Source organism: Physella acuta, unplaced genomic scaffold (genome assembly GCF_028476545.2).
Source record: "Physella acuta isolate Inbredline_101_S28 unplaced genomic scaffold, ASM2847654v3 ptg000876l, whole genome shotgun sequence".
Classification (NCBI taxonomy): Eukaryota; Metazoa; Mollusca; class Gastropoda; family Physidae; genus Physella; species Physella acuta.
Window position 1 is genome coordinate 75,506 of NW_026732393.1, and position 15,972 is coordinate 91,477.

Genomic DNA, 15,972 nt, shown 5'->3' on the forward strand with positions numbered 1-15,972 from the left:
TGTATTTTTTTATCTACGTGTTTTCTTGAAGAACTATGGGTTTTGTTACTAAATTATATATTTTTATTACCATTGGTTGTAATCAAAAGTACCATTGGGGGTGATCTAATATAACATTGGTGGTAATCTAATGTACCATTGGGGGTGATCTAATATACCATTGGTGGTAATATAATGTACCATTGGGGTGATTTAATATACCATTGGTGGTAATCTAATGTACCATTGGTGGTACTCTAATATACCACTGGTGGTGATCTAATATACCATTGGTGGTAATCTAATATAGCATTGGTGGTAATCTAATTTACCATTGTATTGATTTAATGAGAGATGTGATAACGTCCGTTAACACTTGGTCCACCTCAAACCTCTTTTAATCCGGTTGAAGATAAAACAATAGCAATTATTAACGTTTATAGATAAATAAATCAAATTTCGTCTCTAATATTAAACAACTTGATGTATTTATTTAATTATTCAATTATCACTAGCCTCAGGTCTTGAAATATATGCCTTTGCAAGTAATTAGGACTCTAAGACAATAATATACAGTGCACACTATTATGATCGCCTCGTCTTTTCTTGACATTAACTTAAGCCAAAGTATAAGCCTAACTTCGTATTTTACTCCAAATTTAAACAGTTTTTAGCGATACAACACAATAGGTTTCACATCACTTTAATAGAGAAAAAACCGAACTAATTTAAACTTTTTAAACATTGTTTTAATTATGATGTTACTATAGCCAGAACTAGCTACTTCCGGTTCATGTCTACCATGCAATGTCTGAAACTTCCACGTTCGTCTCAAACTAGCAGATGTTGGTGTACACTTTTTCACAACAATACACTATCTGTACACATAATCCACAAACTATCCACTATCTGTACACATAATCCACCAACTATCCACTATCTGTACACATAATCCACCAACTATCCACTATATGTACACATAATCCACCAACTATCCACTATATGTACACATAATCCACCAACTATCCACTATATGTACACATAATCCACCAACTATCCACTGTCACGTGACTATCAATTACCCATCACGTGCCACATAATCCACAAACTATTCCATAAACGACATATCGTTCAGACTCCCGACGTCGTGACCGTTGAATTTAACAGCACACGTCATACGGTGCTCATCGACAGCATCTTGGATGGCAGTCTTGTAGAACTCGTCATCCCCGCTCAGATCACATTTTAAACGGATAGACAGCGTCTCCAACTGGCTGCACTCGTGTATACTGTGGGGAAATGTAGCAGACATGAAGTGTTATATCATAACTGCGTACCTCAGACATCAATACCTCATCGTCACTACATAGATTACATTTCATTACATTCCATGGCAAACGTTAAAGGTCACACGATTAATACATATGCTAAACATGTAAGTATTATATTAGGATTTATATTACATTAAAAAAATATTAGAAAACTGGGGTCGGCATGATTGGACTGAAAAGTCCCGTGTTCGAACCCCCGTGTAGATAAGGCTTGTTAGCGGGGGACAGCAACCTATCTAGGAGAGATAACTCCAAAATCTAACATGAGTGGAGTCCCTTAAGTTATTTTTAACTCTGGCTTCATTTCGGCAGCCATTTATTTATTTATAAGAGAACATGTAAGAAAACTAACAACCAACGTACATCCCACTACAAATAACGGAGAAAGCTAAATCTCCATCTTGATATGGGACAGAATACTCGATTCAGACATTGTTAGGAGAAGTCCACGCCTAAATACTTGGCACTAACCAGTGCTTCTTCCAGACCGCCCCGAAGAGATGCCTGAAAGAAACTCTGGCACTAAAAGAGACGCACCTCTCCATTAGGTCTCTGATCCTTTCGGCATCCAGACGAACTCCTGCTTTCAGGCTGATGTGACGTAGTGTGTTCTACAGAAATATAGACATACAGGTGAGTTATACAGAAATATAGACAGATAGGTGAGTTCTACAGAAATATAGACAGGTGAGTTCTACAGAAATATAGACAGGTGAGTTCTATAGAAATATAGACAGACAGGTGTGTTCTACAGAAATATAGAGACACACAGGTGTGTTCTACAGAAATATAGAGACACACAGGTGTGTTCTACAGAAATATAGACAGGTGTGTTCGACAGAAATATAGAGATAGACAGGTGTGTTCTACAGAAATATAAACAGGTGAATTCTACAGAAATATAGAGATAGACAGGTGTGTTCTACAGAAATATAGACAGACAGGTGAGTTTATATAGACAGACAGGTGATGTCACGTGGATGAACTCACCTGAAAGTTGTGCGCCAGGTGTTCAAAGCACTGCTGTAAGTTGTCCAGCGAGATTAAACTTCCACACGTCCAGTTAAACGTGTCCAGTGGAATGGCCGGAATCAGGAGGTTGCACGGTACCAGATCGAAATAAGAATCCTGACAAACAAAACACAAGAGGTTGAAGACACGAAATAAGAATCCTGACAAAGAGTAACACAAAGGTCATGGACATAAACAAATGAACATGTTTTTAAAGTTCCTATTTGTTTACACGTGTGCTTCTATGTTATAATTAGTCCGTCGGAATCTATGATATCTATTCTACGATATCTATTCAATGATATCGATTCCATGATATCTATTCTATGATGTCTATTATGTGATATCTATTCTAGTTTTAGGTTGCAGTTTAGAACTCAGCTAAAAAGACGAAAATATTAACAAATATATTCATCGACTGATTTTTGTGTACTTATATGTAAATAGATAATATCGCATTAAAGTGTTTTTATCTCAAACAATTTTTAAAAAATCGTTCTCACAAAAAAAAAAATAACGATATTGTGGCTAAATAAAAGTATTGTGTAACAATCACACAAAAAAATAATGGTATTGTGACAAGAAACCTGTAACGAGCACACACCTCTTTAGGCCTCAGGGAGAATCGAACTTTGAGGTTCGGACACGCGGACGTCAAGGTAAGCCATGCTGACGGGTTGATACGGCTGACCGCACGGGGTTTGTAGTGGCATCGGATGGTCAGGAATTCCAGACTGTTCTTGGCAGCAGCGGCCAGAGACTGCAGAACGTTGTCTTGTAGATAGCCAAGGGGCAGCCTCAGGTCTGTAATACACGAGGTACCATTAACCCAAGGGGAAGGGAGGGGGTTCAGGTCTGTAATATACAAGGCACTATTAACCCAAAGGGAAGGGAGGGGAGGATTGGGGAGCTTCTGTTATGTATTACCCGAGGCACCAGTAGCTCATTGGGGCTGGGGTGGGGGGGGGGGGGGTTGCTTCAGGTGTATAACACTCAAGGGTGGTGTGGCAGGGTCACGACCTTCCGTACACACAGGTACTAGAAGCTGCTTCGTTTTTCAACATCTATGACAACACATGAATTACAACCTTGATTAAAGACAGACACAACACATAAATTACAACCTTGATTAAAGACAGACACAACACATGAATTACAACCTTGACTGATCAGATGACACAACCCATGAATTACAACCTTGACTGATCAGATGACAGACACAACACATGAATTACAACATTGACTGATCAGATGACAGACACAACCCATGAATTACAACATTGACTGATCAGATGACACAACCCATGAATTACAACATTGACTGATCAGATGACAGACACAATGTATAAAGCGTCGACCAACCTGACAGGTTCCTGAAACTGCACATGGCCGAGATAAATCTGGCAAAGTATCTGCCATCTTGTGGGTCCTGTGGGACCTTGAAGGAGATGAGAGCATCGATGTTCAGGGTGTGGACGGTCTCAGAGCAGTGTTTGCTCAGTGCCTTCAGTATGAGACGGCCTGAACAAGAGACAGAGTTTATACAGTGTTTATGGCAGGGTTAGGGGGAAATTAGGTTGGCTAAAAGACATTTTGTGCGCTTTGGAGAATTTCGCTGAGGTCGTTTAAATCTTGGAGTTTAGACTTGAACTGATTGTAGAAATGTTCAAGATTGGTACTACTAAGTGATATATTTCAATGAAGTGATACAACATTGGATGGATGACATCAAGGATTGGATAGGGTTGCCCGTCTCAGGACTAATCATGCAGGTAGAGGATTGTGGTGTCCCTATGACCACAATAGGGTTAAAACTACAAATAGTTTTGTGATTACGTTTTTGACCTGGGTGATACCGACCTTGGCGGTCAACTATTATACGTAGGTGAGACCAGAGGCGAAGCGAGGGGGGGGGGGGGTGCGGACCGCACCGGGTAACGCCCGACCTCGCTACGCCACTGGGTGAGACTGACCAGGGTCCAGTGTAAGACCCAGGTGAGACTGACCAGGGTCCAGTGTAAGACCCATGTGAGACTGACCTTTGTGCACTCTTACTTCCGCGTTACTAACCTTGTTTGACCCTAAGACGGGCATTACTTAGATCCACGACACGCAGCTGTTGCTGGTGTTCTAGGAGCGTGGCGAGCAGTTTGATGACGTCAGACCTGGGATGGACGGTGGATTCTCTCAACCATTTCAGGTTGGTCAGCTTCAGCGTGAGCAGTCGATGGTTGCCAGAGTTGAGCAGGTTGGCCAGGAACTTGTACACAGCCAAGCTCTTACATTGTACCAACCCATAGCGGGGCTCTGCAGGGAAAGCAGACAATGACATACATTACAGCTGTATTGGTTCTTAGTGATGGCCTGAGACAGGAATACACACTTCAAGACTTTAGTGAGTTTAACATAGCTATCTCTACCTGTACAATCGGCTTTGATGTGACGTAGTGACTTCCCCTTGACTCTGGCAAAAGTGATCGCCCTTCTATAGTCCTTGGCGTTGAACCGGAAGTGCCCAGTGTGGAATAACGACGGCTCGGACATGGGACGGAGCCAGGCCTTGCATGTCAGAGCGGCGTGGTACTTGTCGCCGTTGTTGGCTAGGTAACTGAACACATGGACCAACACGTGGTAAGGCAGACAACTCCAGTACCCTGTGGTCAACTAAAAACTAAATGGTAAGGCAGACAACTCCAGTACCCTGTGGTCAACTAAAAACAAAATGTTAAGGCAGACTAATCCAGTACCCTGTGGTCAACTAAAAACAAAATGGTAAGGCAGACAACTCCAGTACCCTGTGGTCAACTAAAAACAAAATGTTAAGGCAGACTAATCCAGTACCCTGTGGTCAACTAAAAACTAAATGGTAAGGCAGACTACCCCAGTACCCTGTGGTCAACTAAAAACAAAATGTTAAGGCAGACAACTCCAGTACCCTGTGGTCAACTAAAAACTAAATGGTATGGCAGATAACTCCAGTACCCTGTGGTCAACTAAAAACTAAATGGTATGGCAGATAACTCCAGTACCCTGTGGTCAACTAAAAACAAAATGGTATGGCAGATAACTCCAGTACCCTGTGGTCAACTAAAAACAAAATGTTAAGGCAGACTACTCCAGTACCCTGTGGTCAACTAAAAACTAAATGGTATGGCAGATAACTCCAGTACCCTGTGGTCAACTAAAAACAAAATGGTATGGCAGATAACTCCAGTACCCTGTGGTCAACTAAAAACAAAATGTTAAGGCAGACTAATCCAGTACCCTGTGGTCAACTAAAAACAAAATGGTATGGCAGATAACTCCAGTACCCTGTGGTCAACTAAAAACAAAATCTTAAGGCAGACTACTCCAGTACCCTGTGGTCAACTAAAAACTAAATGGTAAGGCAGACAACTCCAATACCCTGTGGGCAGACTACTCCAGTACCCTGAGGTCAACTAAAAACAAAATGGTATGGCAGATAACTCCAGTACCCTGTGGTCAACTAAAAACAAAATGGTATGGCAGATAACTCCAGTACCCTGTGGTCAACTAAAAACAAAATGGTATGGCAGATAACTCCAGTACCCTGTGGTCAACTAAAAACAAAATGTTAAGGCAGACTACTCCAGTACCCTGTGGTCAACTAAAAACTAAATGGTAAGGCAGACAACTCCAATACCCTGTGGGCAGACTACTCCAGTACCCTGAGGTCAACTAAAAACAAAATGGTAGGGCAGGCTACTCCAGTACCCTGTGGTCAAGTGAAAACAAAATGGTAAGGCAGACAACTCCAGTTATCTACCTGCTGTGGTTGTGTTGCATTATTTGGGTGTCCAGGAAATTAAAATTCCTCGTCATAAACCCACCTGGACGTTAATTACACCCACCTGGTCATTAATTACACCCATTCGACCAAATATAGATCTCGACACAACTTTGAGCGTTGACTAAATTTAAAATTAGTAATACTAACGTATTACATTTGATATTTAATAATTAGAATGAATAATATTGTGTTGTTTTTACGGCTAGAAATTAATTGATGGATAGGTAAATAGGTGGGTGGATGTGTTTACCTCGCATAATGAATTGTAGTTGATGCGATAATTAGATGAATAAGGGAATGTTGTTTGTATGTATTAACCTGTCCCGTTCGATGATATTCCCTTCTCGTGTTGTGAGCTGCCAGTCTTCATGTTGTCATTCTAGAGTTTGTACAAGTTTGTGTACACTCATATAAGGACGAGTGTACGCGTGATTCTCGTGTACGCGTGATTCTCGTGTACGCGTGATTCTAGTGTAAGCAAGATTCTCGTGTACGCGTGATTCTAGTGTAAGCGTGATTCTAGTGTAAGCGTGATTCTCATGTAAGCGTGATTCTAGTGTAAGCGTGGTTCTAGTGTAAGCAATATTCTAGTGTAAGCGTGATTCTAGTGTAAGCGTGATTCTAGTGTAAGCGTGGTTCTAGTGTAAGCTTGATGCGTGTGTAAGCTGATTTGAATGTAAGCGTGATTCGGTGCCTCATGTTATAGTTTACGTTCTACCAGGTTAGTGTACTTTAGTTCTGTGTAAAGTTACCCGTCGTATTCTCCGGTTTGTTTGTTTTCGTATTTGTTAGAAATATATTCTGATCCTTAAGATGTGCATTTTGTATCCAACTGTTTTTATTCTGCTTGTTAACTAGCCTTTGTTTCATTGAGCCTTGTTTTAGCTTATCCTTTTGTGGTTTGTCCTTATAGGCTGTACGACACGCTGGATTGACTTAAAACTAGTTATCATTTCATTCGATTCTATTTATATTTCAACGGTCAAATAAACTATAGTTTACAGTAAATAATGTTTACAAATCTGCGCAAAGACTTCCGGATAATTTTCGACGCTGTGTCTAGGATACTAATTATCTAAACATCGCGTGATGATTGAGTGCATCAAGGGAGTAAGCCTGCAACCTTAGGGGTGAGTTATATTCCTAAATGGTGTACGGTATAATATACTAAACTATGAGAGTGCCATGAAGACATACCTGACGCTGATGGATAGGTATTTCTTTACTGCCGATGTTAAAGTTAGGATGTGTGTTGGTCCCATGTTTAGAACGTTTGTTTGTGTACGAGTTGTTTGAAGATATATCATCCATCCTAATACGTTCTACCTATGTCTATTCTATATTGACTTCGTGCTTAAATCTGTACACAGCTACATTTCCTAATGATGGTGAGGACTTGATGGAACAAAATATTCTGTACGACCGCCATTTTAGATGAACAATGTTTAGGCTAAATTGATGTTGTGCACAACTTTTGATGACGTTATCTACGGAAATAAATTTGTTTTTCTGATCCGAGTTATGAACATAAATTTACCCTGATGTCGCGCGCCTGTGTCGTTTTTCTGTTATGGGTGTAGTTTAACGAACCGAAATATTGAAAACTTAAATCGTAGGACAAGCTCTGATTACCATGGCATCTGATATGAATCTTTTAACCGTAGGTTAAATTTACATCAAGAAAATGTTTCAATAAACAAAAACATGTGTAAGATAAAATCAGCAATATTTGAATTATGTCTGTGTGGAACACATTTTTATTACGCATGTGCTGTACTTACTTAGAATTAAAGTTGACTTAGTGAACGAGCAGGAAGTCTTTGTTTATATCTTCATTACCACGTGAGGATCAAGAAAATGAAATTGTTTTTTTCCTGTTGCTAAACATTTGATTAGTTACCGAATATACTCATAAAAAAGTCCAATTCGCCAAATCTTTTATAAAATTCGGCAAAAACCAAACTATCACGTTTAATATAACCAGACATTTTTTGTTGACGTCCGTTGTGCAAGTCTAATCTACTTGATCTAAATGCCAGTAATGACGTAATGAAGGTGGTTTCTTTCTATCTGCTTGGACCACGTTTCACCTTTATTGTCCCCCCCCACTGTGGCACGCTTCAGACGTGGTATGACGTCATAGGTGAACATTTTTTACGTTTGTCACGTGTATCTTCTATATTTGGTAAACACTGGCTGTAGCTTTCCCAAACATAGCGACAGATTATTTTTAGGGCACGAACTGGCAAATTTTGTTTTGGAGTTATTTATAGATGAAAAGATCAGCAAACAGGTGAATATACAACCACGAACTGTGTTATATGTTGTGATACATACGTGTCCTGTGTTATATGTTGTGATACGTACGTGTCCTATGTTTATACATTGCCTTAAAGCATGACCCTGATTCTAACTATTTTGAACTTTATCCCCTCTCCACCACCCATATAATTTGTAATAATAATTAAATATGTTATATTTGAAAGGAAAGTCAAAGAAACATCATCAGAAATAGCCTCATGCTTAGTACATGTAAGCTTTATGAATCGTCCAACGTGTTGAAATGTTAAGTTTATGTTGTGACATTGACATATGGGTTGAAACGAGTACTGTTGAAAATAAAGATTTAAGAATAAAAATTGTAACATTAACTTTTATTGAATACTTTTGATGTTGAATTGTTTTATTTAACATTTGTTTTTCTTCTCGAACTTAGCTGATCCAAGGCCAACTGGTCCCCATCAACACACCATCACACAGCCAAATTTTCAACAGCATCACACAGCCAAACTTTCAACAAGTACTGATCTACCGTGTTCCACTTTACACACGTATCACCATTTGAATACTCCACCAATCGTCCACCACTTTACGTGTGATTCCACACACCACATGCAGGACGTGAGGTTCTAGCTGCTCACGGTCCTACCATTGAGGGTAATTTTACTACATGTGATGTGATGCTTGTCTACAGCTTCTTTAATACAGCTCCTGTAGAACTCTTCATCGATACTAAAATCACACTTTAAATTGATAGACACCGTCTCTAAATGGCTGCATTCATGTAAGCTGTGGGGGTGGGATGTGGGGGTGGGGGGGGGGGGTGGGGGGGAATGAAAATAGATCAGTAAAATATTTCTTCTTACAAAGTTAAAACATAAACTGTAACTAGTAGCGCTAACCTAACTAGTAGCGCTAACCCTAACTAGTAGCGCTAACGCTAACTTAAACATGAGCTCACCTCTCAAAAAGTTCCCCTACGTCACCTCTAGCCAGACGTACACCAGATTTGAAGCAGATATGGTGTAAGGTGCTCTACAAGAAAGAAACAAGCGACAGTTGCAGACATGTCCCTGCTTCGTGGTTAGTCGCCCCCCCCCTCCAATCATACTAGTTTTATCATTGTGTCAGTGTTGTGTCGGGTGTAATGTCCATGTGTCAGTGTTGTGTCGGGTGTAATGTCCATGTGTCAGTGTTGTGTCGGGTGTAATGTCCATGTGTCAGTGTTGTGTCGGGTGTAATACCAGTGTTGTGTCAGGTCTAATGTCAGTGTTGTGTCAGATGTAATGTTACAGAGTCAGTGTTGTGTCAGGTGTAATGTCCATGTGTCAGTGTTGTGTCAGGTGTAATGTCCATGTGTCAGTGTTGTGTCAGGTGTAATGCCATTGTGTCAGTGTTGTGTCAGGTGTAATGCCATTGTGTCAGTGTTTTTGTCCGGTGTAATGACATTGTGTCAGTGTTGTGTCATGTGTAATGCCATTGTGTCAGTGTTGTAGCAGGTGAAATGCCATTGTTTCAGTGTTGTGTCATAGGAAGAATCTTTTTGGCTGTAATGATTAATCGAATTGAAAATTATTAGATTTTATTCCAAGTGTGTGGCGATTTGCTAGATCAACTCACATGAAAGTGTGTGTTGATGTGTGTGGTGATGTGCTAAATCAACTCACCTGAAAGTGTGTGGTGGTGTGTGTGGCGATGTGCTAGATCAACTCACCTGAAAGTGTATGGCTATGTGCTGAAAACATAGTTTCATGTTGTCAAGAGAGATCATTGCACCCGAGTGCCAATGGAGGTTGTGTAAAGGTGTTGAAGGCGTCAAAATTGCACATAAGGCTGGGTCGACATGATACTCCTGGGTAAAAGAAAGATGTGCACTTGATGGATGGACAACATGCAGTACATTGAACTCAGTTTTACAAATTTAATTAACATTTAAATATTTATAGCAAAGTTAGGTGTTGGCTTTTTTATCAACATAATTATTTTAAAAATAACAACTTAGAACTTATAAATTTTAGATAACTTAAACTCATGGCAAGTAAGTAATCAAATTATCCTGTGCGATGCATGCATGTACATGTGTAACGAGTAGACTAAATGGATAATGTGGTCAGAATTTGGTGTGACTAGTGTAATGTGTGCGATCAACGACTTATGTGTTGGCTGTCTGCTTTGTCCTATTTTTAAAACCTGCTTACGAATCTCGGTCTGACGAACATTTCCACTTTGAGTCCAGGACAAGCAGACGTGAGCCTCTGCCAGGCTTCCGGTGTGGTTCCTCTCACAGCCGTGTCGTAATTGTTGTTATACACTTTTAAATTCTGCAGGCTTTTTGACGACCCGGCCAGGGCTCGTAATACGTCATCCAACAGGACTTCGTAGCTCAGCTCCAGGTCTGAGAGAGAATGGAAGACTTAGTACTGATCATTTAGTTACCTTGGGCATAGACACGTACTGACCATTTAGTTACCATAGGCATACCCACATACTGACCACATAGCCCTTACAGACACAACCACATACTGACCACATAGCCCTTACAGACACAACCACATACTGACCACATAGCCCTTACAGACACAACCACATACTGACCACATAGCCCTTACAGACACAACCACATACTGACCACATAGCCCTTACAGATACAACCACATACTGACCACATAGCACTTATAGACACAACCACGTACTGACCACATAGCCCTTACAGATACAACCACATACTGACCACATAGCCCTTATAGACACAACCACGTACTGACCACATAGCCCTTATAGACACAACTACGTACTGACCACATAACCACGTACTGACCACATAGCCCTTAAAGACACAGCCATTGAACCATCTTATAAACATGACGAGTAAAGTTACCAGATAAATTTTTGAAGCTACAGAGAGCAGAGACAAAATTTGTCCAGATAGTTTCTTCTTCATCATCCTCTGGCTCACCGTAGTCGATGAAGCTGGTGATGTCGAGCCTTTGGAGTGTCTGGGAGCAGTTCTTGGCCACTGCCTCCAGAATTTGGCTGCCTGAAAGTTTAAAAATTTGATGTCTTCAGTTGCTGACTGACAGAGCAAATGTTTTAACAGCGTTGCCTTTATTTATTGGAATTTTGTATGAGATGTTGGCTGTATATTAGCGACAAACTTTTTTTTTCTTTTTTTTCTTTTACCTTCAGCAATAGTATGACTCATATCATTTCAAGAACGTCAATAGATTTCTTTGGGATCACAAACGTTTTAAAACGTTTAAAAACACATCCAAGCTGGGCAGCACATATTACATCCAGGCCCCACATATTCAGGGGCGTAGCGAGGGGGGTGGTGCGGACCGCACCGGGTGACACCATTTAGGGGGGTGACACCAAGGCAAAAAATAGCAATATATATAGAGAAAAACTTGAGGGGGGGGGTGCAAATCGAAAGTTTAAGGGGGAGGGGGTGCAAATCGAAAGTTTGAGGGGGGGGTGCAAATCGAAAACTTGAAAGTTTGTCCCCGGGAAGGGTCGCTACGCCTCTGGAGGGTGACACCTTTAAGTGCCGCACCGGGTGACACCCGACCTCGCTACGCCACTGCACATATTAAACTCTGTCTTCTCTCAAGCATAGATAGACAAGTTCTTCAGCAGTTGAATGATTTTGTCTCCGCCTTTTAAACCCTCATGCTAGTGAGATTAGACGTACCGACCTTGTTTTACAATTAGTGAAGCGTGACTGAGGTCTCATGCTAGTGAGATTAGACGTACCGACCTAGTTTTACAATTAGTAAAGCGTGACTGATGTCTCATGCTAGTGAGATTAGACGTACCGACCTTGTTTTACAATTAGTGAAGCGTGACTGAGGTCTCATGCTAGTGAGATTAGATGTACCCACCTTGTTTTACAATTAGTGAAGCGTGACTGAGGTCCAGCTCTCGGAGATGTGTCTGATTGGCCAGCAGGATGGCCAGAAGTTCGACCAACATGGGCAGAGTGTAGATGCCACGAAAACTCAGCCGTCTCATGCTGGCCAGGTTTAGCGTGATCAGCTGATTGTTGCCTGAATTTATCAAGTTGGACAGGAACTGGTACATTCCCCTTATTGTGGGAGGGAAATCGAAATTAGGCCGGGAAGCTGGGGTAAAGGAAAAAAGAAATCAGTGGAAATATTTCATGGGGACGTTAAAAAAACACTACTTAATCAGTGGAAATATTTCATGGGGACGTTAAAAAACACTACTTAATCAGTGGAAATATTTCATGGGGACGTTAAAAAAGCACTACTTAAACAGTGGAAATATTTCACGGGGAGGTTAAAAAACACTACTTAATCAGTGGAAATATTTCATGGGGAGGTAAAAAAAACACTACTTAATCAGTGGAAATATTTCATGGGGAGGTAAAAAAAACACTACTTAATCAGTGGAAATATTTCATAGGGAGGTTAAAAAAAGGTAAAAACACCATCCCCACGTTTATTTATCTTTTAAGTTTTACTCTAGATACCTTTAAAATAAATGTGCCTTAGTAACTTCCCCTTGACTCTGGCAAAAGTTATCGCCCTGTGCATTGAGCCGTACTGGAATTGTCCCGTACGGAACAAGGCGGGGTGAGAGAAGGGTTGGAGCCAGGCCTTGCAGGTCTGAGCAGCTCGGAACCTATCGCCGTCACGCAGGTATTGGAATACGTGCACCATTATGTGATACGGCACCTTGCTCCAATCACAAGTTATCTGAGGGAGTTAGTTCAACAACATGTTTGTTGAGTTAATCAACATGGTTTTGTTTAGTTTATCAACATGATTTAGTTATAATTATCAACATAGTTTTGTTTAGTTTATCTGCAAGGTTTAGTTTATCTACATGGTTTAGTTGAGTTTATCAACATGGTTTAGTTTAGTTTAGTTTATCAACATGGTTTAGTTATAATTATCAACATAGTTGTGTTTAGTTTATCTGCAAGGTTTAGTTTATCAACATGCTTTTGTTGAGTTTATCAACATGGTTTAGTGGAGTTTATCTACATGGTTTAGTTTAGTTCAGTTCAGTTTATCATCATGGCTTTGTTGAGTTTATCAACATGGTTTTGTTGAGTTTATCAACATGGTTTTGTTTAAGTATAAACTACTAATAGAGCCAAACGTGAAAAGTAAAGAATGTGTAAATAATGTGTAGATCAATGTGTAAATAATGTGTAGATCAATGTGTACATAATGTGTAGATCAATGTATACATAATGTGTAGATCAATGTGTAAATAATGTGTAGATCAATGTGTAAATAATGTGTAGATCAATGTGTAAAGAATGTGTAGATCAATGTGTAAATAATGTGTAGATCAATGTGTAAATAATGATTGTAAAAAATAGATTGGTTTTTTATGTGACTTTACTATAGATTTGACGTATGTCTTTTTAGTTATTTTAGTAATTAAACATTTTTTAAAGGCAAGAACATTTTGTATTGCGTTGTCTTTGGGGTCGATGGAATTATAAGCAAATGCATCCTGCAAAAATAGGTTAGTATAGATTCAAGTATTTACCGTACACTCATAGTGAATTTATATTGTTTTAACATTAATATTTAAAATAGCTAAAGCGATACTTTAAAAACAATATGACCAGGAAGTGTATATTTAACACGAAAATAATTAAAATGTGGTCTAATTTAACATGAAAGTTTGTTTACTAAAACGTATTCTCAAAACGAACTATTTTTAACGCTCTCTGTATTTGCAACTTCCATATTATTGTTTTAAATATTTAATTTCCCATTTTTTCCCCGGCTTTTTTATAATTAACAAAAATTCGGACACTATGATGGCAAAATTGAGAAAAACACGATTTTTATTAATGTAAACCATAATGGTAGCAGGCATTTTAACAAATGTGTTATTGTCCATAGAGTCACATAGAGAGAGATAAGAGTGGACATACCCCCCGTTTTTTGTTTCTAGTTGAGCCAACTTTGACCACTCTGTCTCCCAGGGCTGCACGTTTTACACGCGCGTGGGTCGCCATGATTTCTTACCCCACCACTAGCTAGATGTTGCCTCATAGGGCAGATTATGTTGTATTATACCACAGCCTACATTCTAAACAAACAATGGCGCCATGTTGTTCTATTGTGATCTGCTGCGCACGTTTCAGTGACGTCTACCACAACTCGATTCAAGGGAGGCTATGTTTTGTTTGAAGTAGCAAGTAAAGTATCCCATGCAGAATCTACTCCTTTATAGTTTACAGATGTGTGAGAACAGTTCATAAGCGTGTCGAAATAACATTTTTTAATAGTATGTAGGCTAGGATTTCAGTTAAAATAATTTGCCATTTAGAATATGTGAATAAAAAAATGTGTTGTCGATTCTTTTGGTTTCAATTTGATGAATTTGTTATTATTCATTTATTTTCTTGAAAACCAAGCCAAACAGTCTTAAGTTTTTGTCTCAGTCACATACAAACAAAGATAAAAACAATGACGTTAATAGTCAGATATTTAGTCAGTATGATATGATGGTTCAAAGTCATATGTTAGGATGTGTGATGTGATGGCCAAAGTTATATGTTAGGATGTGTGATGTGATGGCCAAAGTCATATGTTAGGATGTGTGATGTGATGGCCAAAGTCATATGTTAGGATGTGTGATGTGATGGCCAAAGTTATATGTTAGGATGTGTGATGTGATGGCCAAAGTCATATGTTAGGATGTGTGATGTGATGGCCAAAGTTATATGTTAGGATGTGTGATGTGATGGCCAAAGTCATATGTTAGGATGTGTGATGTGATAGCCAAAGTCATATGTTAGGATGTGTGATGTGATGGCCAAAGTCATATGTTAGGATGTGTGATGTGATGGCCAAAGTCATATGTTAGGATGTGTGATGTGATGGCCAAAGTCATATGTTAGGATGTGTGATGTGATGGCCAAAGTCATATGTTAGAATGTGTGATGTGATGGCCAAAGTCATATGTTAGGTGTGTGATGTGATGGCCAAAGTCATATGTTAGGATGTGTGATGGCCAAAGTTATATGTTAGGATGTGTGATGTGATGGCCAAAGTCATATGTTAAGATGTGTGATGTGATGGCCCAAAGTCATATGTTAGGATGTGTGATGTGATGGCCAAAGTCATATGTTAGGATGTGTGATGTGATGGCCCAAAGTTATATGTTAGGATGTGTGATGTGATGGCCAAAGTCATATGTTAGGATGTGTGATGTGATGGTTCAATGTCACACCCCCTAGACACGCTAACACTGTACTTACAAATTTTTTATACACATGACTCTGCGTCTTACTATATATCATGGCCATTTGTCACACCATCCACAATGTCCCCATTGTCACACTAACAACATGGCCCTCATTTTCACATCATACAACATGGCCCGTTGTCACATCATACACCATGGCCCTTTGTCACACCATACATGGCCCTATTGTCACACTATACGACATAAAGATATTAGATTCTTTTTAAACGCTTACAAACACTGGCGTAGCGAAACATTTAGAAGGTCTTAAACAATACCAACGTCTAGACGCCCCTTATGATTTGGTCAATAATTTCAAAA

At 39.6% G+C, this 15,972-nt stretch overlaps 2 protein-coding genes across 2 annotated transcripts; both read right to left on the reverse strand.

The window, feature by feature from the left end:
* Positions 1-717: 717 nt before the first annotated feature.
* On the reverse strand, positions 718-4,981 carry LOC131952540 (F-box only protein 39). The gene is made up of 7 exons (XM_059315260.1): positions 4,742-4,981; positions 4,392-4,628; positions 3,684-3,842; positions 2,926-3,125; positions 2,301-2,438; positions 1,848-1,921; positions 718-1,268 (listed from the first exon to the last, which is right to left on the reverse strand). The coding sequence occupies exons 1-7, from the start codon at positions 4,863-4,865 to the stop codon at positions 1,088-1,090; spliced, it is 1,113 nt and encodes a 370-aa protein (XP_059171243.1). The 5' UTR covers positions 4,866-4,981; the 3' UTR covers positions 718-1,087.
* Positions 4,982-8,771: 3,790 nt separating this feature from the next.
* Positions 8,772-14,528, reverse strand: LOC131952543 (F-box only protein 39). The gene is made up of 8 exons (XM_059315263.1): positions 14,333-14,528; positions 12,905-13,130; positions 12,294-12,533; positions 11,291-11,449; positions 10,611-10,807; positions 10,127-10,264; positions 9,374-9,447; positions 8,772-9,201 (listed from the first exon to the last, which is right to left on the reverse strand). The coding sequence occupies exons 1-8, from the start codon at positions 14,414-14,416 to the stop codon at positions 9,042-9,044; spliced, it is 1,278 nt and encodes a 425-aa protein (XP_059171246.1). The 5' UTR covers positions 14,417-14,528; the 3' UTR covers positions 8,772-9,041.
* Between the last annotated feature and the right edge of the window lie 1,444 nt (positions 14,529-15,972).